Source organism: Bombina bombina, chromosome 1 (assembly GCF_027579735.1).
Source record: "Bombina bombina isolate aBomBom1 chromosome 1, aBomBom1.pri, whole genome shotgun sequence".
NCBI classification, from domain to species: domain Eukaryota; kingdom Metazoa; phylum Chordata; class Amphibia; order Anura; family Bombinatoridae; genus Bombina; species Bombina bombina.
Genome location: NC_069499.1, coordinates 868,784,388 through 868,812,323, shown reverse-complemented (window position 1 = coordinate 868,812,323; position 27,936 = coordinate 868,784,388). Strand labels below are relative to the sequence as shown.

At 41.3% G+C, this 27,936-nt stretch overlaps 1 protein-coding gene across 1 annotated transcript in view; it reads left to right on the top strand.

Moving 5' to 3' along the window:
* Nucleotides 1-25,193, top strand: part of ZDHHC1 (zinc finger DHHC-type containing 1) — a 59,249-nt gene extending 34,056 nt beyond the window's left edge. The window contains exons 11-12 of the mRNA XM_053699519.1: nucleotides 7,512-7,620; nucleotides 24,611-25,193. Coding sequence (XP_053555494.1) covers nucleotides 7,512-7,620; nucleotides 24,611-25,095 — 594 coding nt within the window. The 3' untranslated portion in view covers nucleotides 25,096-25,193. The remainder of the gene's footprint in view (nucleotides 1-7,511; nucleotides 7,621-24,610) is intronic.
* Nucleotides 25,194-27,936: the final 2,743 nt, after the last annotated feature.

The window sequence follows — 27,936 nt, the reverse complement described above, 5'->3', positions numbered from 1 at the left end:
TATTTGACAGACATGCATTTTAGCCAATCAGTGCTGACTCCTAGGTAACTCCACATGCATGAGAACAATGTTATCTATAGGGCACACGTGAACTAATGCCCTCTCGTTGTGGAACACTGTCAAAATACATTCAGATAAGAGGCGGCCTTCAAGGGCTTAGAAATTAGCATATAACCTACCTAGGTTTAGCTTTCAACTAAAAATACCAAGAGAACAACGCAAAATTGATGATAAAAGTAAATTGGAAAGTGGTTTAAAATGGCATGCCCTATCTGAATCATGAAAGTTTATTTTTGACTAGACTGTCCCATTAAAGGGACATTGTAGACTCATTTCTGGGGGCTAACGTTACATGTAATGTGTGTAAGTAAAGTAAATAATTTTTTTAGAATCGTGTGTATTTTTTTTTTACACCTACCTAACAAAACCCAAGCTGCCTGTATGTAGACGTTCGACTACAATGCCTTCCCCCCTTCCTTCTCATAGCTGCTTGCTCCTGGCCTCTCTTTCTCCAACATTGGTGTGTCCGGTCCACGGCGTCATCCTTACTTGTGGAAATATCTCTTCCCCAACAGGAAATGGCAAAGAGTCCCAGCAAAGCTGGCCATATAGTCCCTCCAAGGCTCCGCCCACCCCAGTCATTCTCTTTGCCGTTGCACAGGCAACATCTCCACGGAGATGGTTAAGAGTTTGTGGTGTTTAAATGTAGTTTTTTTTTTTTTTTTTTTTTTTTTTTTATTCTACTATCAAGAGTTTGTTATTTTAAAATAGTGCTGGTATGTACTATTTACTCTGAAACAGAAAAGGATGAAGATTTCTGTTTGTGAGAGGAAGATGATTTTAGCAGACAGTAACTAAAATCGATTGCTGTTTCCACATAGGACTGTTGAGATGAAGTAACTTCAGTTGGGGGAAACAGCAGACTTTTCTGCTTAAGGTATGACTAGCCATATTTCTAACAAGACTGTGTAATGCTGGAAGGCTGTCATTTCCCCTCATGGGGACCGGTAAGCCATTTTCTTAGTCTCAAACAGAATAAAGGGCTTAATATGGGCTATAAAACTGGTAGACACTTTTATGGGCTAAATCGATTGCTTTATTTGGACATTTTATACATGTTTATGCTGATAATTCACACTTAAACTTGGGGAACGGTTTTTAACATCAGGCACTATGTTAGACACCTTTTCCAGTCAGGGAGGGCCTTCCCAGTTGTAGGCTGAGCCTCATTTTCGCGCCATTACTGCGCAGTTGTTTTTGAGAGCAAGACATGCAGATGCATGTGTGAGGACCTGAAAGTAGTTGGAAAAGTTTCTAGAAGGCGTCATTTGGTATCGTATTCCCCTCTGGGCTTGGTTAGGTCACAGCAAAGGCTGTAGCTGGGACTGTATAGGGGTTAAATTTGTAAACGGCTCCGGTTCCGTTATTTTAAGGGTTAAAGCTCTGAAAATTGGTGTGCAATACTTTTAATGCTTTAAGACACTGTGGTGAAATTTTGGTAAATTTTGAACAATTCCTTCATACTTTTTCACATATTCAGTAATAAAGTGTGCTCTGTTTAAAATTTAAAGAGACAGTAACGGTTTTGATTTAAAACGGTTTTTGTGCTTTATTGACAAGTTTAAGCCTGTTTAACATGTCTGTGCCTTCGGATAAGCTATGTTCTATATGTATGAAAGCCAATGTGTCTCCCCATTCAAAATTGTGTGATAATTGTGCCATAGCGTCCAAACAAAGTAAGGACAGTACTGCCACAGATAATGAAATTGCCCAAGATGATTCCTCAGATGAGGGGAGTAGACATGATACTACATCATCTCCTACTGTGTCTACACCAGTTTTGCCCACGCAGGAGGCCCCTAGTACTTCTAGCGCGCCAATGCTTATTGACGGCTGTAATGGATAACTCCATAGCAAATATTTTATCCAAAATGCCTGCATATCAGAGAATGCGCGATTGCTCTGTTTTAAACACTGAAGAGCAGGAGGGCGCTGATGATAATTGTTCTGTCATACCCTCACACCAATCTGAAGTGGCCATGAGGGAGGTTTTGTCAGATGGGGAAATTTCAGATTCAGGAAAAATTTCTCAACAAGCTGAACCTGATGTTGTGACATTTAAATTTAAATTAGAACATCTCCGCGCACTGCTTAAGGAGGTTTTATCTACTCTGGATGATTGTGACAACTTGGTCATTCCAGAGAAATTATGCAAGATGGACAAGTTTCTAGAGGTTCCGGTGCACCCCGACGCTTTTCCTATACCCAAGCGGGTGGCGGACATAGTGAATAAGGAGTGGGAGAAGCCCGGCATACCTTTTGTTCCCCCCCCTATATTTAAGAAATTATTTCCTATGGTCGACCCCAGAAAGGACTTATGGCAGACAGTCCCTAAGGTCGAGGGGCAGTTTCTACTCTAAACAAGCGCACTACTATTCCTATCGAGGATAGTTGTGCTTTCAAAGATCCTATGGATAAAAAATTGGAAGGTTTGCTTAAAAAGATTTTTGTACAGCAAGGTTACCTTCTACAACCCATTTCGTGCATTGTTCCTGTCACTACAGCAGCGTGGTTCTGGTTCGAGGAACTAGAAAAGTCGCTCAGTAGAGAGACTCCATATGAGGAGGTTATGGACAGAGTTCACGCACTTAAGTTGGCTAACTCTTTTATTTTAGATGCCGCTTTGCAATTAGCTAGATTAGCGGCGAAAAATTCAGGGTTTGCAATTGTGGCGCGCAGAGCGCTTTGGCTAAAGTCTTGGTCAGCGGATGTATCATCCAAGACAAAATTGCTTAACATCCCTTTCAAAGGTAAAACTCTCTTTGGGCCAGAATTGAAAGAGATTATCTCAGACATCACTGGGGGAAAGGGCCACGCCCTTCCACAAGATAGGCCTTTCAAGGCCAAGAATAAGTCTAATTTTCGTTCCTTTCGCAATTTCAGGAACGGACCGGCCTCTAATTCTGCATCCTCTAAGCAAGAGGGTAATGCCTCACAGCCCAAACCAGCCTGGAAACCTATGCAAGGCTGGAACAAGGGTAAGCAGGCCAAGAAGCCTGCTGCTGCTAACAAAACAGCATGAAGGAGTAGCCCCCGATCCGGGACCGGATCTAGTAGGGGGCAGACTCTCTCTCTTTGCTCAGGCTTGGGCAAGAGATGTTCAGGATCCCTGGGCACTAGAAATAGTTTCTCAGGGTTATCTTCTGGAATTCAGGGAACTACCCCCAAGGGGAAGGTTCCACATGTCTCACTTATCCTCAAACCAAATAAAGAGACAGGCGTTCTTACATTGTGTAGAAGACCTGTTAAAGATGGGAGTGATACACCCAGTTCCAATAAAGGAACAAGGAATGGGATTTTATTCAAATCTGTTCGTAGTTCCCAAAAAAGAGGGAACCTTCAGACCAATTTTGGATTTGAAGATCCTAAACAAATTTCTCAGGGTACCATCGTTCAAGATGGAAACCATTCGAACGATTCTACCCACTATCCAGGAAGGTCAATTTATGACTACCGTGGATCTAAAGGATGCGTACCTACATATTCCTATCCACAAAGAACATCATCAGTTCCTAAGGTTCGCCTTTCTGGACAAACATTACCAGTTTGTGGCCCTCCCATTCGGGTTAGCCACTTCTCCAAGGATTTTCACAAAGGTACTCGGGTCCCTTCTAGCGGTTCTAAGACCGAGGGGCATTGCAGTAGTACCATACTTGGACGACATTCTAATACAAGCGTTGTCCCTTTCAAAAGCAAAGGCTCATACAGACATCGTTCTGGCCTTTCTCAGATCTCACGGATGGAAGGTGAACATAGAAAAAAGTTCTCTGTCTCCGTCAACAAGAGTTCCCTTCTTGGGAACAATAATAGATTCCTTAGAAATGAGGATTTTTCTGACAGATTTCAGAAAGTCAAAACTTCTAAGCACTTGTCAAGTTCTTCACTCTGTTCCACGTCCTTCCATAGCTCAGTGCATGGAAGTAGTAGGGTTGATGGTTGCAGCAATGGACATAGTTCCTTTTGCACGAATTCATCTAAGACCATTACAACTGTGCATGCTCAAACAGTGGAATGGGGACTATACAGACTTGTCTCCAATGATTCAAGTAGATCAGAAGACCAGAGATTCACTCCGTTGGTGGCTGACCCTGGACCATCTATCCCAGGGAATGAGCTTCCGCAGACCAGAGTGGGTCATTGTCACGACCGACGCCAGTCTAGTGGGCTGGGGCGCGGTCTGGGAATCCCTGAAAACTCAGGGACTATGGTCTCGGGAAGAGTCTCTTCTCCCGATAAACATTCTGGAACTAAGAGCGATATTCAATGCTCTCAGGGCTTGGCCTCAGCTTGCAAAGGCCAGATTAATAAAATTCCAATCAGACAACATGACGACCGTTGCGTATATCAATCATCAGGGGGGAACAAGGAGTTCCCTGGCGATGAAAGAAGTGACCAAAATAATACAATGGGCGGAGGATCACTCCTGCCATCTATCTGCGATCCACATCCCAGGTGTGGAAAACTGGGAAGCGGATTATCTGAGTCGTCAGACATTCCATCCGGGGGAGTGGGAACTCCACCCGGAGATCTTTGCCCAGTTGACTCAATTATGGGGCATTCCAGACATGGATCTGATGGCGTCTCGTCAGAACTTCAAGGTTCCTTGCTACGGGTCCAGATCCAGGGATCCCAAGGCGACTCTAGTAGATGCACTAGTAGCACCTTGGACCTTCAACCTAGCTTATGTGTTTCCACCGTTTCCTCTCATTCCCAGGCTGGTAGCCAGGATCAAACAGGAGAGGGCCTCGGTGATCTTGATAGCTCCTGCGTGGCCACACAGGACTTGGTATGCAGACCTGGTGAATATGTCATCGGTTCCACCATGGAAGCTACCTTTGAGACAGGACCTTCTTGTTCAGGGTCCATTCGAACATCCAAATCTGGTCTCCCTCCAGCTGACGGCTTGGAGATTGAACGCTTGATTCTATCGAAGCGTGGGTTTTCAGATTCTGTGATAGATACTCTGGTTCAGGCCAGAAAACCGGTAACTAGAAAGATTTACCATAAAATATGGAAAAGATATATCTGTTGGTGTGAATCCAAGGGATTCCCATGGAATAAGATAAAAATTCCTAAGATTCTTTCCTTTCCGCAAGAAGGTTTGGAAAAAGGATTATCTGCGCGTTCTCTAAAGAGACAGATTTCTGCTTTATCTGTCTTACTACACAAACGACTGGCAGCTGTGCCAGATGTTCAAGCATTTGTTCAGGCTCTGGTTAGGATCAAGCCTGTTTACAGACCTTTGACTCCTCCCTGGAGTCTAAATCTAGTTCTTTCAGTTCTTCAAGGGGTTCAGTTTGAACCTCTACATTCCATAGATATTAAGTTATTATCTTGGAAAGTTTTGTTTTTGGTTGCTATTTCTTCTGCTAGAAGAGTTTCTGAGTTATCTGCTCTGCAGTGTTCTCCGCCCTATCTGGTGTTCCATGCAGATAAGGTGGTTTTGCGTACTAAGCCTGGTTTTCTTCCAAAGGTTGTTTCTAACAAAAATATTAACCAGGAGATAGTTGTACCTTCTTTGTGTCCGAATCCAGTTTCAAAGAAGGAACGTTTGTTACACAATTTGGACGTAGTCCGTGCTCTAAAATTTTATTTAGAGGCTACAAAAGATTTCAGACAAACATCTTCTCTGTTTGTCGTCTATTCTGGTAAAAGGAGAGGTCAAAAAGCGACTTCTACCTCTCTTTCCTTTTGGCTTAAAAGCATCATCCGATTGGCTTACGAGACTGCCGGACAGCAGCCTCCTGAAAGAATCACAGCTCACTCTACTAGGGCTGTGGCTTCCTCATGGGCCTTCAAGAACGAGGCTTCTGTTGATCAGATATGTAAGGCAGCGACTTGGTCTTCACTGCACACTTTTGCCAAATTTTACAAATTTGATACTTTTGCTTCTTCGGAGGCTATTTTTGGGAGAAAGGTTTTGCAAGCCGTGGTGCCTTCCGTTTAGGTAACCTGATTTGCTCCCTCCCTTCATCCGTGTCCTAAAGCTTTGGTATTGGTTCCCACAAGTAAGGATGACGCCGTGGACCGGACACACCAATGTTGGAGAAAACAGAATTTATGCTTACCTGATAAATTACTTTCTCCAACGGTGTGTCCGGTCCACGGCCCGCCCTGGTTTTTAATCAGGTCTGATGAATTATTTTCTCTAACTACAGTCACCACGGTACCATATGGTTTCTCCTATATTTTTCCTCCTGTCCGTCGGTCGAATGACTGGGGTGGGCGGAGCCTAGGAGGGACTATATGGCCAGCTTTGCTGGGACTCTTTGCCATTTCCTGTTGGGGAAGAGATATTTCCACAAGTAAGGATGACGCCGTGGATCGGACACACCGTTGGAGAAAGTAATTTATCAGGTAAGCATAAATTCTGTTTTCCTTGCGGTTTGCACTGCAGTGTGCATGTGGGGATTCCCTAATGCAATGACATAAGCAGCACTATGAAGATGTGAAAAACCAGTGATTAAGAGACTGATGGGCAGTAACATGTAAACTCCTTGCGTGCCAGTGTCACACAACCCCATTAGTTCCAACAAACAGTATGCCAGTAAGGTCTCCCAACTTATATTAACCCTTTGGATGCCAGTCACTGATGCGTGCACATTAACCACTTGTGTGCCACAATGTCCTCATTCTCTGACATAACGTGTGTCAGGAACTACAGCGCATGCGCAAGGGATGTCGTGAATATGCATGTTCTCGATAGTGTGGTCACGACAGGTAGGTAAAAATATTTTTATTTTTTAATTAATAAAAATACAGAAACATCTTATCCATCTTTTTTTTTTTTTTTTTTTTTTTTTTTTTTTTTACATTTTCTTTTTTTTTTGCTTATTTCATAAATCTATACTACGGGTGTTGCAATACAATTTCACCCAAACAAAATTACAAAAAAATCATTATTTAATGGGACATGAAACCCAATATTTTTCCTTCAAAATTCAGATACAGCATATCATTTTAAACTACTTTCCAATTTACTTCCATTAGCAAATTTGCTTCATTGTCTTAGTATAATTTGTTGAAGAAGCGGCACCCGACTACTTGGAGCTAGCTGAACACATCTGCCAATGATAAGAGGCATATATGTGCAACCACCAATCAGCAGCTCCCAGTAGTTCATTGCTGCGTTGTGCCTTTCAACAAAGTACCAAGAGTATGAAGCAAATTAGATAATAAAAGTAATAAAATGGAAAGCTGTGTAAAATATATGATCTGTCTGAATCATGAAATAAAATGTTTGACTTTGCTGTCCCTTTAATGTAGAGGAAAGTACTCTTCACTATCACGACCATTAAAGAAAATATTTCTTCACAATAAGGCCAGGCAAAGTAGTCTCCTTTTTTTTATTGGGTTACAAAGATTTATGTCTATGCTATGCTGTACACTTGAATACTATAGAACACACACTTATTGTAAGCAAAGCTTTATTTTATCTTTTATGTTTACAGAAGAAGAAAAAGAAAAGGAAAAAAGCCAATAAAATTTCACCAGAAGACACAATTCAATATTTTGGAGATAGGCCCGTTCAGCGTGCTCTGCTCCCAACACCACTTGCAGGTAATATTATGTAGAAAAAACCCCATATAAATGTGCATTTCTTTGTATGTGTGTGCGTGTACATTTCTTTGTATGTACATACTTGAATGTATTCTTTCTTTTGCGCTCTCTTTTCTACGGGAACGTTAACATATCTGTAATAAAGTGTTTTTGAAAACTATTCCCATAATATATGGCCCCAATTTCCAGACTGGATAAAGGCAAGATCACCTGTGAAACCTGCTGAGTATTCATGTTTACCACAAGAAAGGCAGTATTGGCTAAAAAAAAAAAAAAAAATATTTCTCACAGTGACAATGTTTATGATGAAACCACTTTGAGCATTTTGGCAGTATTTTCTTCATTTTTTTAGAATGATCTTGGTTCCTGCTCAAAGAAGGTTAATTATGGTACAACCAGAGAATTGTCCATACATTTCTGGAGTGGAATAGGTAGAAAAGTACATTCATCGGAATCAGTGATAGTCATGCAGCTAAAGACAGAAATGATGTGTAAAAAACTATGTTATCAAATTTTAACAGTTTTATGCGGTAAATAACTAATAAAGTTGCTATTAATAATGCACTAGACTTCTTATATAACTTTAAGATCTGAATAACCGTTCCTTTAATTTCCAAGCTTTAGAGGTGTTGTCATTGGAGGTATTTGTTATTCATTGGGGTGATGTACGTCTAAATTCCATAAAAAATTGTTAAGCAGTATTTCTCTTGTTAAGTGTATTCAGTCCACGGGTCATCCATTACTTATGGGATATATTCCCTTCCCAACAGGAAGTTGCAAGAGGATCACCCAAGCAGAGCTGCTATATAGCTCCTCCCCTCACATGTCATATCCAGTCATTCTCTTGCAACTCTCAACATAATAGGAAGGTCGTGAGAGGAGTGTGGAGTTTTTATACTTAATTATTTCTTCAATCAAAAGTTTGTTATTTTAAATGGCACCGGAGTGTGCTGTTTTTCTCTCAGGCAGTATTTAGAATAAGAATCTGCCTGCGTTTTCTATGATCTTAGCAGAAGTAACTAAGATCCACTGGCTGTTCTCGCACATTCTGAGGAGTGGGGTAACTTCAGAAAGGGAATAGCATGCGGGGTCCCCAGCAAATGAGGTATGTGCAGTAAAATATTTTTCTAAGGAATGGAATTGACTAAGAAAATACTGCTGATACCGATGTAATGTAAGTACAGCCTTAAATGCAGTAGTAGCGACTGGTATCAGGCTGATGAATGTATGTGCAGTAAAGTAATTTTCTAAGGAATGGAATTTGACTAAGAAAATACTGTTAATACTGAAGTAATGTATGAGCCTTAACTGCAGTAGAAGCGACTGGTAGCAGGCTTATTGATAACACTACATAACCTTTAAAATGTATGTTTAAAACGTTTACTGGCATGTTAATCGTTTTTGTGAGGTACTTTGGTGATAAAACTTATTGGGGCATGATTTTTTCCACATGGCTGACGTATATTTCTGCATAGAAATGGTTAATTGAGGTTTCCCACTGTTGTAATATGAGTGGGAGGGGCCTATTTTAGCGCTTTTTTTGCGCAGTAAAAATTCAGTAACAGTCTTCCTGCTTCTTCCTCCTTGATCCAGGACGTCTCTAGAGAGCTCAGGGGTCTTCAAAATTCATTTTGAGGGAGGTAATCAGTCACAGCAGACCTGTGACAGTGTGTTAGACTGTGATAAAAACGTTAATTGTTAAATTGATTATCCGTTTTGGGTATTAAGGGGTTAATCATCCATTTGCTAGTGGGTGCAATACTTTGCTAACTTAATACATTTACTGTGAAAATTTGGTTGCTATAACTGATTTGGTTCATTGTTATTTCAACTGTGACAGTTTTTTTGTGCTTCTTAAAGGCGCAGTAGCGTCTTTTATATTGCTTGTAAATTTATTGAAAGTATTTTCCAACTTGCTAGTCTCATTGCTAGTCTGTTTAAACATGTCTGACACAGATGAATCTGTTTGTTCACTATGTTTGAAGGCCAATGTGGAGCCCCATAGGAATATGTGTACTAAATGTATTGATGTCACTTTAAATAAAAGTCAGTCTTTTTCTGTAAAGAAATTATCACCAGACAACGAGGGGGAAGTTATGCCGACTAACTCTCCTCACGTGTCAGTACCTTCGCCTCCCGCTCAGGAGGTGCGTGATATTGTGGCGCCAAGTACATCAGAGAGGCCCATACAAATCACTTTGCAAGACATGGCTACTGTTATGACAGAAGTATTATCTAAATTGCCAGAATTAAGAGGCAAGCGCGATAGCTCTGGGTTAAGGACAGAGCGCGCTGATGATGTGAGAGCCATGTCCGATACTGCGTCACAATATGCAGAACATGAGGACGGAGAGCTTCATTCTGTGGGTGACGGATCTGATCCAGGGAGACCGGATTCAGAGATTTCTAATTTTAAATTTAAGCTTGAGAACCTCCGTGTATTGCTAGGGGAGGTATTAGCGGCTCTGAATGATTGTAACACGGTTGCAATTCCAGAGAAATTATGTAGGCTGGATAGATACTATGCGGTGCCGGTGTGCACTGACGTTTTTCCTATACCTAAAAGGCTTACAGAGATTATTAGCAAGGAGTGGGATAGACCCGGTGTGCCCTTTTCCCCTCCTCCGATATTTAGGAAAATGTTTCCAATAGACGCCACCACACGAGACTTATGGCAGACGGTCCCTAAGGTGGAGGGAGCAGTTTCTACTTTAGCTAAGCGTACCACTATCCCGGTGGAGGATAGTTGTGCTTTTTCGGATCCAATGGATAAAAAATTAGAAGGTTACCTTAAGAAAATGTTTGTTCAACAAGGTTTTATCTTACAGCCCCTTGCATGCATTGCGCCTGTCACTGCTGCTGCGGCATTCTGGTTCGAGTCTCTGGAAGAGGCCATTCGCACAGCTCCATTGGATGAGATTATGGACAAGCTTAAAGCACTTAAGCTAGCTAACGCATTTGTTTCTGATGCCGTTGTACATTTAACCAAACTAACGGCTAAGAACTCTGGGTTCGCCATCCAGGCGCGCAGAGCGCTATGTCTTAAATCCTGGTCAGCTGACGTGACTTCTAAATCTAAATTGCTTAATATTCCTTTCAAAGGGCAGACCTTATTCGGGCCTGGCTTGAAAGAAATTATTGCTGACATTACTGGAGGTAAGGGTCATACTCTTCCTCAGGACAGGGCCAAATCAAAGGCCAAACAGTCTAATTTTCGTGCCTTTCGTAACTTCAAGGCAGGAGCAGCATCAACTTCCTCCGCTCCAAAACAGGAAGGAACTGTTGCTCCTTACAGACAGGGTTGGAAAGCTAACCAGTCCTGGAACAAGGGCAAGCAGGCCAGAAAACCTACTTCTGCCCCTAAGACAGCATGAAGAGAGGGCCCCCTATCCGGAAACGGATCTAGTGGGGGGCAGACTTTCTCTCTTCGCCCAGGCTTGGGCAAGAGATGTCCAGGATCCCTGGGCGTTGGAGATCATATCTCAGGGATATCTTCTGGACTTCAAAGCTTCTCCTCCACAAGGGAGATTTCATCTTTCAAGGTTATCAGCAAACCAAATAAAGAAAGAGGCATTTCTACGCTGTGTACAAGACCTCCTAGTAATGGGGGTGATCCATCCAGTTCCGCGGACGGAACAAGGGCAAGGATTTTACTCAAATCTGTTTGTGGTTCCCAAGAAAGAGGGAACCTTCAGACCAATCTTGGACCTAAAGATCTTAAACAAATTCCTAAGAGTTCCATCATTCAAAATGGAAACTATTCGAACCATCCTATCCATGATCCAAGAGGGTCAGTATATGACCACAGTGGACTTAAAGGATGCCTACCTTCACATACCGATTCACAAAGATCATTATCGGTACCTAAGATTTGCCTTTCTAGACAGGCATTACCAGTTTGTAGCTCTTCCCTTCGGGTTAGCTACGGCCCCGAGAATTTTTACAAAGGTTCTGGGCTCACTTCTGGCGGTGCTAAGACCGCGAGGCATAGCGGTGGCTCCGTACCTAGACGACATGCTGATACAAGCGTCAAGTTTTCAAATTGCCAAGTCTCATACAGAGATAGTTCTGGCATTTCTGTGGTCGCATGGGTGGAAGGTGAACGTGGAAAAGAGTTCTCTATTACCACTCACAAGGGTTCCCTTCCTAGGGACTCTTATAGATTCTGTAGAGATGAAAATTTACCTGACGGAGTCCAGGTTATTAAAACTTCTAAATGCTTGCCGTGTCCTTCATTCCATTCCACGCCCGTCAGTAGCTCAGTGCATGGAAGTAATCGGCTTAATGCTAGCGGCAATGGACATAGTGCCATTTGCGCGCCTGCATCTCAGACTGCTGCAATTATGCATGCTAAGTCAGTGGAATGGGGATTACTCAGATTTGTCCCCTCTACTAAATCTGGATCAAGAGACCAGAGATTCTCTTCTCTGGTGGCTTTCTCGGGTCCATCTGTCCAAAGGGATGACCTTTCACAGGCCAGATTGGACGATTGTAACAACAGATGCCAGCCTGCTAGGTTGGGGCGCAGTCTGGAACTCCCTGAAGGCTCAGGGATCGTGGACTCGGGAGGAAAAACTCCTCCCAATAAATATTCTGGAATTAAGAGCAATATTCAATGCTCTTCTAGCTTGGCCTCAGTTAGCAACACTGAGGTTCATCAGATTCCAGTCGGACAACATCACGACTGTGGCTTACATCAACCATCAAGGGGGAACCAGGAGTTCCCTAGCGATGTTAGAAGTCTCAAAGATAATTCGCTGGGCAGAGTCTCACTCTTGCCACCTGTCAGCGATCTACATCCCAGGCGTGGAGAACTGGGAGGCGGACTTTCTAAGTCGCCAGACTTTTCATCCGGGTGAGTGGGAACTTCATCCGGAGGTCTTCGCTCAACTGATTCGTCGTTGGGGCAAACCGGAACTGGATCTCATGGCGTCTCGCCAGAACGCCAAACTTCCTTGTTACGGATCCAGGTCCAGGGACCCAGGAGCGGCGCTGATAGATGCTCTAGCAGCCCCTTGGGTTTTCAACATGGCGTATGTGTTTCCACCATTTCCGCTGCTTCCTCGACTGATTGCTAAGATCAAACAGGAGAGAGCATCAGTGATTCTGATAGCGCCTGCGTGGCCACGCAGGACCTGGTATGCAGACCTAGTGGACATGTCGTCCTGTTCACCATGGTCTCTGCCTCTGAGGCAGGACTTTCTAATTCAGGGTCTTTTCAACCATCCAAATCTAATTTCTCTGAGACTGACTGCATGGAGATTGAACGCTTGATTCTATCAAAGCGTGGCTTCTCGGAGTCGGTTATTGATACCTTAATACAGGCTCGGAAACCTGTTACCAGAAAAATTTACCATAAGATATGGCATAAATACTTGTATTGGTGTGAATCCAAGAGTTACTCATGGAGTAAGGTTAGGATTCCTAGGATATTGTCTTTTCTACAAGAGGGTTTAGAAAAGGGCTTATCTGCTAGTTCGTTAAAGGGACAGATTTCTGCTCTGTCTATTCTTTTACACAAACGTCTGGCAGAGGTTCCAGACGTTCAGACCTTTTGTCAGGCTTTGGCTAGGATTAAGCCTGTGTTTAAGACTGTTGCTCCGCCCTGGAGCTTAAACTTATTTCTTAAAGTTCTTCAAGGTGTTCCGTTTGAACCCCTTCATTCCATTGATATTAAGCTGTTATCTTGGAAAGTTCTGTTTTTGATGGCTATTTCCTCGGCTCGAAGAGTCTCTGAGTTATCTGCCTTACATTGTGATTCTCCTTATCTGATTTTCCATTCAGACAAGGTAGTTCTGCGTACTAAACCTGGGTTCTTACCTAAGGTAGTTTCTAACAGGAACATCAATCAAGAAATTGTTGTTCCATCATTATGTCCTAACCCTTCTTCAAAGAAGGAAAGACTTTTGCATAATCTGGACGTAGTCTGTGCCCTGAAGTTCTATTTACAGGCAACTAAAGATTTTCGTCAAACTTCTTCCCTGTTTGTCGTTTACTCTGGACAGAGGAGAGGTCAAAAAGCTTCAGCTACTTCTCTCTCCTTTTGTCTTCGTAGCATAATACGTTTAGCCTATGAGACTGCTGGACAGCAGCCCCCTGAAAGAATTACAGCTCATTCCACTAGAGCTGTGGCTTCCACCTGGGCCTTTAAGAATGAGGCCTCTGTTGAACAGATTTGCAAGGCTGCGACTTGGTCTTCGCTTCATACCTTTTCAAAATTTTACAAATTTGACACTTTTGCTTCTTCTGAGGCTGTTTTTGGGAGAAAGGTTCTACAGGCTGTGGTTCCTTCCGTTTAAAGTTCCTGCCTGGTCCCTCCCATCATCCGTGTACTTTAGCTTTGGTATTGGTATCCCATAAGTAATGGATGACCCGTGGACTGAATACACTTAACAAGAGAAAACATAATTTATGCTTACCTGATAAATTTATTTCTCTTGTGTATTCAGTCCACGGCCCGCCCTGTCTTTTTGAGGCAGATCTAAATTTTAATTAAAACTCCAGTCACCACTGCAACCTATAGTTTCTCCTTTCTTGTCTTGTTTCGGTCGAATGACTGGATATGACATGTGAGGGGAGGAGCTATATAGCAGCTCTGCTTGGGTGATCCTCTTGCAAATTCCTGTTGGGAAGGGAATATATCCCATAAGTAATGGATGACCCGTGGACTGAATACACTACAAGAGAAATACATTTATCAGGTAAGCATAAATTATGTTTTTGACATTAATGGGAAGTCTATTTCCTATGTTTTTCTTCATCCCCAAGGTTAACCATCTTTAGGATTGCATTAATTAAGTTGCATGAAGATTTATCTGTTTCACTTTAGTAGGTGAAGTATAAAAATACAGACTGTCACTTGATCTTAAAGAAAAACAACCACCAATTAGAGATGAAGGTAGTGCTAAATACTTCTAGTAATCCCAAAGCAATACATAAGGAGGTATCTGTTAGGTAAGTCTAAATTTAGTCAAATGTGGACCATCAAAGTTTAGCAAGAAAATGATCTGCATGTTTTATACTGCTTAAAGGCACCTTCAAAAAGGTCTGACTCTTTTTCACAGGCAGATGGAATAATAGCCTCACAGGTCTCTGTAAAATGACAGTATGAAGTTGAAGCAAACGTTTAAAGGAATGTCTTGAACCATAATTATTCTTTGTTTATACCCAGCAAGGTTTTGGCATTGCATTTGGTGAATGTTTAAGGTAGACCAGGAAAGGGAACCGAAATTTTTCTCTGCAGGAATTCACTAAAACAATCCTTTTCATTATAATATTGTTTTGCACCAACTTATGCTAGACAGAGGATGGCAGCTTCATTTACTATCTGCTAGATTACAAGTTTTGCGTTATGAGCGGCTCGGTACTAACTTGCAAGTTATTTCCACCGCTCACCTCCCTATAGCGCTGCTATTACAGGTTTGCTAAAACCGTCGTTAGCAGGCAATATGTCAGCGTTGAGCAAAATTGAGCTCCATACCGCACCCAAATACCAGCGCTGCTTTGAGTTGGATTTACGTTCTCGTGCACGATTTCCCCATAGACATCAATGGGGAGAGCTGGCTAAAAAAAGCCTAACACCTGCAATAAAGGAGCGTAAAGCTCCGTAACGCAGCCCTATTGATTTCTATGGGGAAAGAAAAGTTATGTTTACACCTTACACCCTAACATAAACCCTGAGTCTAAACACCCCTAATCTGCCGCCCCCGATATCGCCGCCACCTACATTATATTTATTAACCCCTAATCTGCCGTCCCTGACAATGCCGCCACCTACCTACACTTATTAACTCCTAATCTGCCGCCCCAACACTAAAGTTATTAACCCCTAAACCTAACCCGAAGTCTAACCCTAACGTAACCCTAACACCACTAACTTTAACATAATTAAAATAAATCTAAATAAAAATTACTATTAATACCTAAATAATTCCTATTTAAAAGTAAATACCTGTAAAATAAACCCTAAGCTAGCTACGATATAACTACATTGTAGTACATTGTACATTGTATCTATCTTAGGTTTTATTTTTATTTCACAGGCAAGTTTTAATTTATTTTAACTAGGTAGAGTAGTTTGTAAATAGTTAATAACTATTTACTAACTACCTAGCTAAAATAAATACAAATTTACCTGTAAAATAAAACCTAACCTGTCTTACACTAACACCTAACCTTACACTACAATTAAATCAATTACATTAATTAAATACAGTTAACTAAATTACAAAAAATAATAAACACTAAATTACACAAAATAAAAAAGAAATGATCAAATATTTAAACTAATTACACCTAATCTAATAGCCCTATCAAAAAAAAATCCCCTCCCAAAATAAAAATCGGAATTCATGGGATGCCATCTTGGATTACGTCCATTAAAGGAACCTTCATTCTTGAAGAGCCGTCGACAGAAGAGGATGCTCCGCGCCGGATGTGTTGAAGATGGAGCCGCTCCGCGTCAGAAGGATGAAGTTAGAAGATGCCGTCTAGATGAAGACTTCTGCCCACCTAGAGGACCACTTCTTGCCGCTTGGATGAAGACTTCTCCTGGCTTCGTTGAGGACTTCTTGCCGCTTGGATGAAGACTTCTCCCGGCTTCGTTGAGGATGGATGTCCGGTCTTCAAAAACTTTAAGTGGATCTTCGGGGGTTAGTGTTTAGGTTTTTTTAAGGGTTTATTGGGTGGGTTTTATTTTTAGCTTAGGGTTTGGGCCGAAAAAGAGCTAAATGCCCTTTTCTTCTATAAGATACGACGAGTCCACGGATTCATCCTTTACTTGTGGGATATTATCCTCCTGCTAACAGGAAGTGGCAAAGAGCACCACAGCAGAGCTGTCTATATAGCTCCTCCCTTGACTCCACCCCCAGTCATTCTCTTTGCCTACTCTAAGTAACAGGAAGGGTAAAGTGAAAGAGGTGATAAAATGTTAGTTTTTATTTTCTTCAAGCAAGACTTTTTTTATTTTAAATGGTACCGGTGAGTGCTATTTCTTCCCAGGCAGCAGATGGATGAACACTTCTGCCTGGAGACTGATGATCTTAGCAGTTGTTACTAAGATCCAGAGTAGTTCCCACAGAATGGCTGAGGAGTACTTAAGAAACTTCAGTGTGAGGAACGTTTTTCATGCTACAAGCATTGAGGTATGTTTAGTCATTTTTTTCTGGAGAGACTGTGTTATTTCAGAATTGGCTGACAGTATCCCCATGAGGGAAAGGGTAAGCAGTAATCCTAATGCATAGAGAGGGGTATTACTGGACCTGTATATTGGGCTATAAAAAAATGGTTGACACTGATGATATGATGTTTGTGGAAAAACGTTTCTATGTTGGGAGTTAAAGATAACGTTTTTACTTTATTTCAAGAATGGAGGGTACACATGGCTTCACTAAATGGTTTTATGAACCCACATGGCTAGGTTTTAGACCGCTCTGGTGCGGTTATTGTAGGCTGTGAGACATCTAGTGAGATGGGCGGGGCCTATTTTCGCGCCTCAGATGCACAGTTGTTTTTCCCAGACAAGCAGCAAGCTCCAACTCCGTTGGGCCTTTCAGGACAGTTTGGGCCTAATCGAAGGGTTAATCCGAATTTGAAGACCCCTGAGGGCAGGTAGGCGCCACAGCAGGGCTGTGGCGAGGTGCAGGGGGTGTTTTTGTTTGAATTTAACGTTTTTAGCACAACGTTTTTTGGTCTTAAGGGTTAAGTATTCCTTTCCTTGTGGGGCAAACTTAGCTGACAAGTTGGGATGCATTTATCATAAAATTTTATCGTTTTAAAGCAGTTTTGGAAAAATTGTATGCTTTTTTCTCTTAAAGGCGCAGTACCGTTCTTTCAGATTATTTTTTTCACAAAATAAAGTGTTTTCAAGTCTGTTTGTGGTCATTACTAGCCTGTTTTAACATGTCTGACATTGAGGAAAGCCAATGTTCCATGTGTTTAGAAGCCATTGTGGAACCCCCACTTAAAATGTGTCCCTCATGTACTTAAAGGGCCTTACATTGCAAAGAACATATTTTAGCTGATAAAAGTATGTCTCAGGATGATTCTCAGTCAGAAGAGAATCAGGTTATGCCATCTACTTCTCCCCAAGTGTCACAACCTTTAACGCCCGCCTAAGCGACGCCAAGTACTTCTAGTGCGTCTAATTCTTTCACCCTGCAAGATATGGCTGCAGTTATGTCTACTACCCTTACAGAGGTATTATCTAAACTGCCTGGTTTACAGGGTAAGCGCAGTAGGTCCGGTATTAGAGTAAATGCTGAGCCCTCTGATGCTTTATTGGCCATCTCCGATGTACCCTCACAGTGTTCTAATTTGGGGGTGGGGGAATTGCTGTCTGAGGGAGAACTTTCTGATTCAGGAAAGTTGTTCCCTCAAACAGACTCAGATATGACGGCCTTTAAGTTTAAGCTTGAACACCTCCACTTGTTACTCAGGGAGGTTTTAGCGACTCTGGATGATTGTGACCCTATTGTCATCCCACCAGAGAAATTGTGTAAGATGGATAAATATCTAGAGGTCCCTACTTACACTAATGTTTTTCCAGTCCCTAGAAGAATTTCGGACATTGTTACTAAGGAATGGGATAGACCAGGCATTCCGTTCTCTCCCCCTCCTACTTTTAAGAAAATGTTTCCCATATCTGACACCATTCGGGATTCCTGGCAGACGGTCCCTAAGGTGGAGGGAGCTATTTCTACCCTGGCTAAGCGTACAACTATACCTATTGAGGACAGTTGTTTTTTTAAAGATCCTATGGATAAAAAATTAGAGTGTCTTCTAAAGAAATTATTTATTCATCAGGGTTTTCTTCTACAACCTATCGCGTGCATTGTTCCTGTAACTACTGCAGCAGTTTTTTGGTTTGAGGCTCTAGAGGAGTCTCTTAAGGTTGAGACCCTATTAGATGATATTTTGGATAGAATTAAAGCTCTCAAGCTAGCTAATTCTTTTATTACAGATGCCGCTTTTCAAATGGCTAAATTAGCGGCAAAGAATGCAGGCTTTGCAATTTTAGCGCGTAGAGCATTATGGCTTAAGTCCTGGTCTGCTGATGTGTCATCAAAATCTAAGCTATTAGCTATTCCTTTCAAAGGTAAGACCCTATTCAGGACTGAACTGAAGGAGATCGTTTCCGACATTACTGGAGGTAAAGGCCATGCCCTTCCTCAGGACAAGACGAATAAAATGAGGGCCAAACAAAATAATTTTCGTTCCTTTCGAAACTTTAAAGGTGGACCCTCTACTTCCTCCTCTGCCACAAAGCAGGAGGGGAATTTTGCTCAATCCAAGTCAGTCTGGAGACCTAACCAGACCTGGAATAAAGGTAAACAGGCCAAGAAACCCGCTGCTGCTACCAAGACAGCATGAAGGGGCAGCCCCCGATCCAGGACCGGATCTAGTAGGGGGCAGACTTTCTCTCTTCGCTCAGGCTTGGGCAAGAGACGTTCAGGATTCCTGGGCATTAGAAATCGTGACCCAGGGGGGTATTGTCTAGAGTCCAAAGATTCTCTCCCAAGGGGGAGATTTCATCTTTCACGTTTGTCTGTAAACCAGACAAAAAGAGAGGCGTTCTTACGCTGTGTAGAAGACCTATATACCATGGGTGTAATCTGCCCAGTTCCAAAAGTAGACCAAGGGCAGGGTTTTTACTCCAATCTGTTCGTAGTTCCCAAAAAAGAGGGAACCTTCAGACCGATTTTAGATCTCAAAACTCTAAACAAATTTCTCAGAGTCCCATCCTTCAAGATGGAGACCATTCGGACAATTTTACCAATGATCCAGGAGGGTCAATATATGACCACCGTGGATTTGAAGGATGCGTATCTTCACATTCCTATCCACAAAGATCATCACCAGTTCCTCAGGTTCGCCTTCCTGGACAAACATTACCAGTTTGTGGCCCTTCCTTTCGGGTTGGCCACAGCTCCCAGAATTTTCACAAAGGTGCTAGGGTCCCTTCTGGCGATTCTAAGGCCACGGGGCATAGCAGTGGCACCCTATCTGGACGATATTTTGATTCAGGCGTCAACTTACCATCTAGCCAAATCTCACACGGACACCGTGTTGGCTTTTCTAAAATCTCACAGGTGGAAGGTGAACATAAAAAAAGTTCACTTGTTCCTCTGACAAGAGTTCCATTCCTAGGAACTCTGATAGACTCGGTAGACATGAAAATTTTTCTGACGAAGGTCAGAAAATCAAAGATCTTAACCACTTTTGGTGGTTGTCACAAGATCATCTGTCCCAGGGAATGTGCTTCTGCAGGCCAGCATGGGTCATAGTGACGACGGACGCCAGCCTCTTGGGCTGGTGTGCAGTCTGGAAATCCCTGAAGGCTCAGGGTGTGTGGACTCAGGAGGAGGCCCTACTTCGAATAAATATTCTAGAACTGAGAGCGATATTCAACGCGCTTCAGGCGTGGCCTCACCTGGCTTCGGACAAATTCATAAGATTCCAGTCGGACAATATCACGACTGTAGAATATATCAATCATCAAGGGGGAACAAAAAGTTCTCTAGCGATGATAAAGGTTTCTAAAATAATTCGATGGGCAGAGACTCACTCTTGCCATCTATCAGCAATCTATATCCCAGGAGTGGAGAACTGGGAAGCGGATTTTCTAAGTCGTCAGACTTTTCATCCGGGGGAGTGGGAGCTCCATCCGGAGGTGTTTGCACAATTGATTCATCAATGGGGCACACCAGAATTGGATCTGATGGCATCTCGTCAGAATGCCAAACTTCCTTGTTACGGGTCCAGATCAAGGGATCATCAAGCAGTACTGATAGATGCTCTTGCAGTACCGTGGTCGTTCAACCTGGCTTTTGTGTTTCCTCCTTTTCCTCTCCTACCTCGTCTGATTGCCAGAATCAAACAGGAGAGGGCTTCGGTAATCTTGATAGCGCCTGCGTGGCCACGCAGGACTTGGTATGCAGACCTGGTGGAAATGTCATCTCTGCCACTGAGACAGGACCTTCTCATTCATGGTCCGTTCCAACATCCAAATCTAGTTTCTCTGCGGCTGACTGCCTGGAGATTGAACGCTTTATTTTATCTAAGCGAGGATTCTCTGAGTCGGTCATTGATACCTTGATTCAGGCTCGAAAGCCTGTCACTAGGAAAATTTTCATAAGATATGGCGCAAATATCTTTATTGGTGCGAATCCAAAGGCTACTCATGGAGTAAGATCAGGATTCCTAGGATTTTGTCCTTTCTCCAAGAAGGATTGGAGAAGGGGTTATCAGCTAGTTCCTTAAAGGGACAGATTTCTGCTTTGTCAATCTTACTACACAAGCGTCTGGCAGATGTCCCAGACGTTCAGTCGTTTTATCAGGCTTTGGTTAGAATTAAGCCTGTGTTTAAACCTGTTGCTCCGCCATGGAGTTTGAATTTAGTTTTAAATGTTTTTCAAGGGGTTCCGTTTGAACCCATGCATTCCATAGATATTAAACTTCTATCTTGGAAAGTTCTGTTTTTAGTAGCTATCTCTTCTGCTCGAAGAGTCTCTGAACTATCTGCGTTACAATGCGACTCGCCTTATCTTATATTCCATTCTGATAAGGTGGTTTTGCGTACTAAACCTGGATTCCTTCCTAAGGTTGTTTCAAATAAGAATATTAATCAGGAAATTGTTGTTCCTTCTCTATGTCCTAACCCTTCTTCTAAGAAGGAGCGTCTGTTACATAACTTGGATGTGGTTCGTGCCTTGAAGTTTTACTTGCAAGCGACCAAGGATTTCCATCAAACATCTTCTCTGTTTGTTGTCTATTCTGGAAAACGTAGAGGTAAAAAAGCTACGGCTACCTCTCTTTCTGGCTGAAAAGCATCATCCATTTGGCATACGAGACTGCTGGACAGCAGCCTCCTGAAACTATTACGGCTCATTCCACTAGAGCGGTGGCTTCCACATGGGCTTTTAAAAACGATGCTTCTGTTGAACAGATTTGTAAGGCTGCGACTTGGTCTTCACTTCATACCTTTTCCAAATTTTACAAATTTTATACTTTTGCTTCTTTGGGGGCTATTTTTGGGAGAAAAGTTCTTCAAGCAGTGGTGCCTTCTGTTTAGGTATCTGTCTTGTCCCTCCCGTTCATCTGTGTCCTGTAGCTTTGGTATTGTATCCCACAAGTAAAGGATGAATCCGTGGACTCGTCGTATCTTACAGAAGAAAAGGAAATTTATGCTTACCTGATAAATTGATTTTTTCTATGATACGACGAGTCCACGGCCCGCCCTGTGAATTTAAGACAGATTATATTTTTTGGTTTAAAACTTCAGTCACCTGCACCTTTTAGTTTCTCCTTTTTCTTCCTATACCTTCGGTCGAATGACTGGGGGGTGGAGTCAAGGGAGGAGCTATATAGACAGCTCTGCTGTGGTGCTCTTTGCCACTTCCTGTTAGCAGGAGGATAATATCCCACAAGTAAAGGATGAATCCGTGGACTCGTCATATCATAGAAGAAATCAATTTATCAGGTAAGCATAAATTTCCTTTTTAAGGGCAATGCCCATCCAAATGCAATGGGGAGCTTAGGTTTTTTTACATGTAAAAGAGCTGATTTCTTTGGGGCAATGCCCCGCAAAAAAGCCCTTTTAAGGGTTATTGGCAGTTTAGGCTAGGTTTTTTTTTTTATTTGGGGGGGGGGGGGCTTTTTTATTTTGATAGGGCTATTAAATTAGGTGTAATTAGTTTAAATATTTGATAATTTCTTTTTTATTTTGTGTAATTTAGTTAATTGTATTTATTTAATGTAATTGATTTAATTGTAGTGTAATGTTAGATGTTAGTGTAAGACAGGTTAGGTTTTATTTTACAGGTAAGTTTGTATTTATTTTAACTAGGTAGCTAGTAAATAGTTAATAACTATTTACTAACTAGTCTACCTAGTTAAAATAAATACAAACTTACCTGTGAAATAAAAATAAAACCTAAGATAGCTACAATATAACTATTAGTTGTATTGTAGCTAGCTTGGGGTTTATTTTACAGGTATTTAGTTTTAAATAGGAATTATTTAGGTATTAATTGTAATTTTTATTTAGATTTATTTTAATTATGTTAAAGTTACTGGGTGTTAGGGTTAGGGTTGGACTTGGGGTTAGGTTTAGGGGTTAATAACTTTAGTATAGTGGCGGGAATTTTGGGGGCAGCAGATTAGGGGTTAATAACAGTAATGTAGGTTGCGGCTATGTTAGGGACAGCAGATTAGGGGTTAATAATATTTAACTAGTGTTTGCGATGTGGGAGTATGGCGGTTTAGGGGTTAATATGTTTATTATAGTCACTGCAATGTTGGAAGCGGCAGATTAGGGGTTAATAATTCTATTTTAGTGTTTGCGATGCAGGAGGGCCTCAGTTTAGGGGTTAATAGGTAGTTTATGGGTGTTGGTGTACTTTTTAGCACTTTAGTTATGAGTTTTATGTTACGGCTTTGTAGCGTAAAGCCCATAACTACTGACTTTTAGTTTACGGTACGGATCTTGACGGTATAGGCTGTACTGCTCACTTTTTGGCTGGACAGGCAAACTCGTAATACCGGCGCTATGGAAGTCACATTGAAAAAGGACTTTTTGAAAGCTGCGGTAGTTACGTTGCGTTACGGCCAAAAAAAGTGTGCGGGACAGATATACCTGCAAGACTCGTAATAGCAGCGGTAGTGAAAAAGCGGCGTTATGAGGCTTTTTCACTCATAATGCAAATCTTGTAATCTAGCTGTATGAAAGTAATATTAGAAGGTTCTGTCTTTATTGATTCATCTAATTGTGTAAGTATGTATACACAAGATAAAAGTATACGTTATATTTTATAGGCTGTTTAATTGTATTCATATTTCAATCTACTTTTACAAAATACAATACATATTGACACAAGGAAATGAGCCATGGCCAAAGAACTGTCAATCTTAAAAAATACAGTATTACAAGAAGGTTTTATTTTGACCAACAGTTTCAGTACTGCCAAAATGAACATGATAAACTGCACATATATGCCTCTTATTAGTCATCTGACATGTCCAGCTAGCTAACTGTAGTGTATTGCTGCTTCTTCAATGAAGGATACCAAGAAAATGAAGCACATTTGATAATAGAAGTTAAAGGGACAGTCTACCATAGAATTGTTATTGTTTTAAAAGATCGATAATCCCTTTATTACCCATTCCCTAGTTTTGCATAACCAACACAGTTATATTAATATACTTTTTACCTCTGTGATCACCTTGTATCTAGGAACCTTCTTCCAGCCCCCTGATCACATGACTGTGACCGTTTATTATCTATGGTCCTAAATTTAGCATAGTTTTGTGCTAAATCTTAAATAACCCCCTGTGCCTAAACACAGTGTTATCTATATGACCCACATGTACTTTCTGTCTCTTTGTGTTGAAAAGAGATTTAAAAAGCATGTGATAAGAGGCAGCCCTCAAAGGCTTATAAATTAGCATATGAGCCTACCTATGTTTAGTTTAAACTAAGAATACCAAGAGAAAAAAGCAAATTTGATGATAAAAGTAAATTGGAAAGTTGATTAAAATTAAAAGTCCTATCTGAATAATGAAAGTTTAATTTATACTAGACTGTCCCTTTAATTGGAAAGTTTATCTATGTTACACAAAGAAAAGTTACTACAGCAGCTAATATTAAGAAATATAACTGTATTTTTACCTGTTTGCACTTTATTTTAGTGAATTCTACATCTAATTGTCAATCATTTATGTAAACACATTTATAAATTGTATCACGGATACATGTTCAACAGTGCGCCTTCTCGATGATTCATGCATCAGTACATTGCAATACTTGACAAATAGATTTCCAGGTTGCTGAGGGTTGTTGAGGGTCAGAGATTCATGAAATGTAGAAAGCTAAAGGCACCATCATTCTCTGTAAAATGATTTACTCTAATCTGATAACACATACACTAATGCATTAAAGCTACACTAAGGGGATGTCACTCTTTAACTTTGCCTTATTCCTTGTGTTTTGCAGAACTTCCAGTTTCTCCTGCACCTCCCAATCTGCCAATACCATCTCCACTTCTGCAACCTCGATCTCTCCCAGTTCTGGCTCCTATTAATGTCCACCCAATTCAGGCTGCTGGTCCTCCAGCCGAATACCATTCAGATTCTGCAGAGTCCATGGATGAAATCCCTGTGGCCCAAACCCATCTCGGCAGCTCCTCTATGAGTGAAAACATGTTTTTTAGTAAGCGTAGTCCTGAGGACTCAAACAAGTATGAGAAGACAGAATATGGAATGAGGCAAAGCTACCCACAGACGGCCGCATTACACCAAAAGTTTGAACTCCTTCCAAAGGTTCCCTCTGTCTTTGTTAGTGAGAGCAGTGGAAGTCCTCTGCCTAATGGACTTCTAAAAGAAGCAATTGCACAGGACAATCACTCCACACGCTACAAAAAGATGTGGGTGGCAAAAGGAAAAGAAGGGGAGCAGGTTCTCTCCATATTAAACACATAATGTCCAGTCTCCAGCAATACAAAATAGTTTAGATCTTATTTTCTATAAGATATTATACAAATTTATCTTTATTCTGAATAAAATCATTTTTTACCAGATCATTTTGTATGTATATTATTAAGATTTTAAAGTTGACAGTGCTATTGGATCCTTTTTCCAGTCAAGACATTCACAATTTTTCTTTAGTCCTAACACATATATTGTTTTATAAATGCAGTTTACTAGACTTAACATATAGTTGTGCAGCATCACAAATCATTGAAAAAAAAGTAATTTTTTCTCTTGTAAGATGTATCGAGTCCACAGATTCATCCTTACTTGTGGGATATTCTCCTCCCCTACAGGGAGTGGCAGAGAGAGCACCCACAGCAGAGCTGCCTATATAGCTCCACCCCCCCAGTCATTCTCTCTGCCTGCTTAACTGCTAGGAAGGGCAAAGAGGAGTGTGGTGACAAAAATGTTAGGTTACAGAGGTTTTATCCTAACTGCCTTGTTTACAAGGAAAGCGGGACAGCTCTGGGTTAAGGAAAAATGCTGAGCAGTCTGACGCTTTAGTAGCCGTATCTGATATGCCCTCACAATGCTCTGAGGTAGGGGTGAGGGATTTGTTATCTGAGGGAGAAATTTCTGATTCAGGAAAGACGCTTCCTTAGACAGATTCTGATATGACGGCCTTTAAATTTAAGCTTCAACACCTCCGCTTATTGCTCAGGGAGGTATTAGCGGCTCTAGATGATTGTGACCCTATAGTGGTCCCAGAGAAATTGTGTAAGATGGATAAATACTTAGAGGTTCCTGTTTACACTGATGTTTTTTTTCCAGTCCCTAAGAGGATTGTGAATATTATTGCTAATAGGGTTGCACCGATACCGATACTAGTATCTTGTACTTGTACTCGTGCAAATGCACCGATACTTAAACCGATACCTCCACTTACTACCCATATGCTATCTTGTGGTGTTTTTTTCAAACTGCATGTTCCCATTTCATTTAAAGCTGGAGTGGAGACTAAACTAAAAATTGTTTACTACTGTTCTGCCAATACAAATTGCTCTTATTTGTATTATTGTAGGAGAGATCACAGTACTGTGTTTAGACAAACACCTGAAGTACTGGGCAGTTAATAAACTGAGATTTCCAGCTCTGGCTAAAATGGCCCAAAAATATATTTCTGCCCTATGCAGTAGTGTGGAAAGTTGAACCTCCTTACTGATAGCAAAAACAGACTTATAGCTGAACATGCAGAGATAGTTCTGTTCCTTAAAAAGAACTTGCCACTAACATTTGAAAAATGATTCTAATTGCTAGATTGCCTTTTATACTGCTAGTTCTCATCTTGCACAATTATGTTCAAAACATACTGTACTCTGAGGAACATCTTAGCTTATATAATTGCAGGAAGAGCACTCATAGGAAAAATTAAGTTAATCCCAATGAACACTCATCCTGCAATTATAGGACTAGATTTAGATTACATTTGATTTGTAAGCTTTACCAATGCTCTGTTCACATTTCCAACTCCATAGCCTTTAATGGAGTAGGACGTGTAATGAGAGCATTGGTAAAGCTTACCAGTCAAATGTAATCTAGCCCATAGTGTTGTTCACCATGATAAAACAGTATTCTGTTCTATTTTTTACTTTATGGCACTTTTGGTTGGTTGCAATTTTATATTTGTTATTTATTGTTGTTGTTAATATATTTTATTGTAATATTTTTATTTCTAAACATGTTCTGTGAACTTTGTGACAAATAAAACCTGTTTTATTATTTCATAATGTCTTTTGAGCTACAGTCCTTCATAATTATAAAGAAGGAATCTTAAATAATTAGTCTGTATTGTGCTTGGTAAACTGTCACATGACATAAAAAAAAAGTATCGGTAATTGGTATCGGCGAGTATTTGAAAACAAGTATCGGTACTTGTACTCGGTCTTAAAAAAATGGTATCGGTGCAACCCTAATTGCTAAGGAGTGGGATAGACCAGGTATTCCGTTCATTCCCCCTCCTTTTTTTAAGAAAATGTTTCCCATATCTGACACCATGCGGGACTCGTGGCAGACAGTTCCTAAGGTGGAGGGAGCTATTTCTACACTGTCTAAGCGTACAACTATACCTATTGAAGTCAGTTGTGCTTTCAAAGAGCCTATGGATAAAAAATTTGAGGGTCTCCTGAAGAAAATTTTTGTTCATCAAGGTTTTCTTCTTCAAACTATTGCGTGCATTGTTCCTACAACTACTGCAGCTGCTTTCTGGTTTGAGGCTCTAGAAGAGGCTCTTCAGATGGAGACTCCATTAGAAGATATTTTGGACAGAATTAAGGCCCTTAAATTGGCTAATTCTTTTATTACAGATGCCGCTTTTCAACTGGCTAAATTAGCGGCAAAGAATTCAGGTTTTGCCATTTTAGTACGCAGGGCGTTATGGCTTAAATCCTGGTCTGCTGATGTGTCATCTAAAACTAAACTTTTGGACATCCCTTTCAAAGGAAAGACCCTATTCGGGCCTGAACTGAAAGAGATTATTTCAGACATCACTGGAGGGAAAGGTCATGCCCTCCCTCAGGATAGATCAAATAAGATGAGGACCAAACAAAATAATTTTCGTTCCATTTGGAATTTCAAGAGTGGTCCCGCTTCAGCTTCCTCTGCTGCAAAGCAAGAGGGGAATTTTGCCCAATGCAAGTCAGTCTGGAAACCTAACCAGGCTTGGAACAAGGATAAACAGGCCAAGAAGCCTGTAGCTGCCTCTAAGACAGCATGAAGGGGTAGCCCCCGATCCAGGACCGGCTCTAGTAGGGGCAGACTCTCTCTCTTCGCTCTGGCTTGGGCAAGAGATGT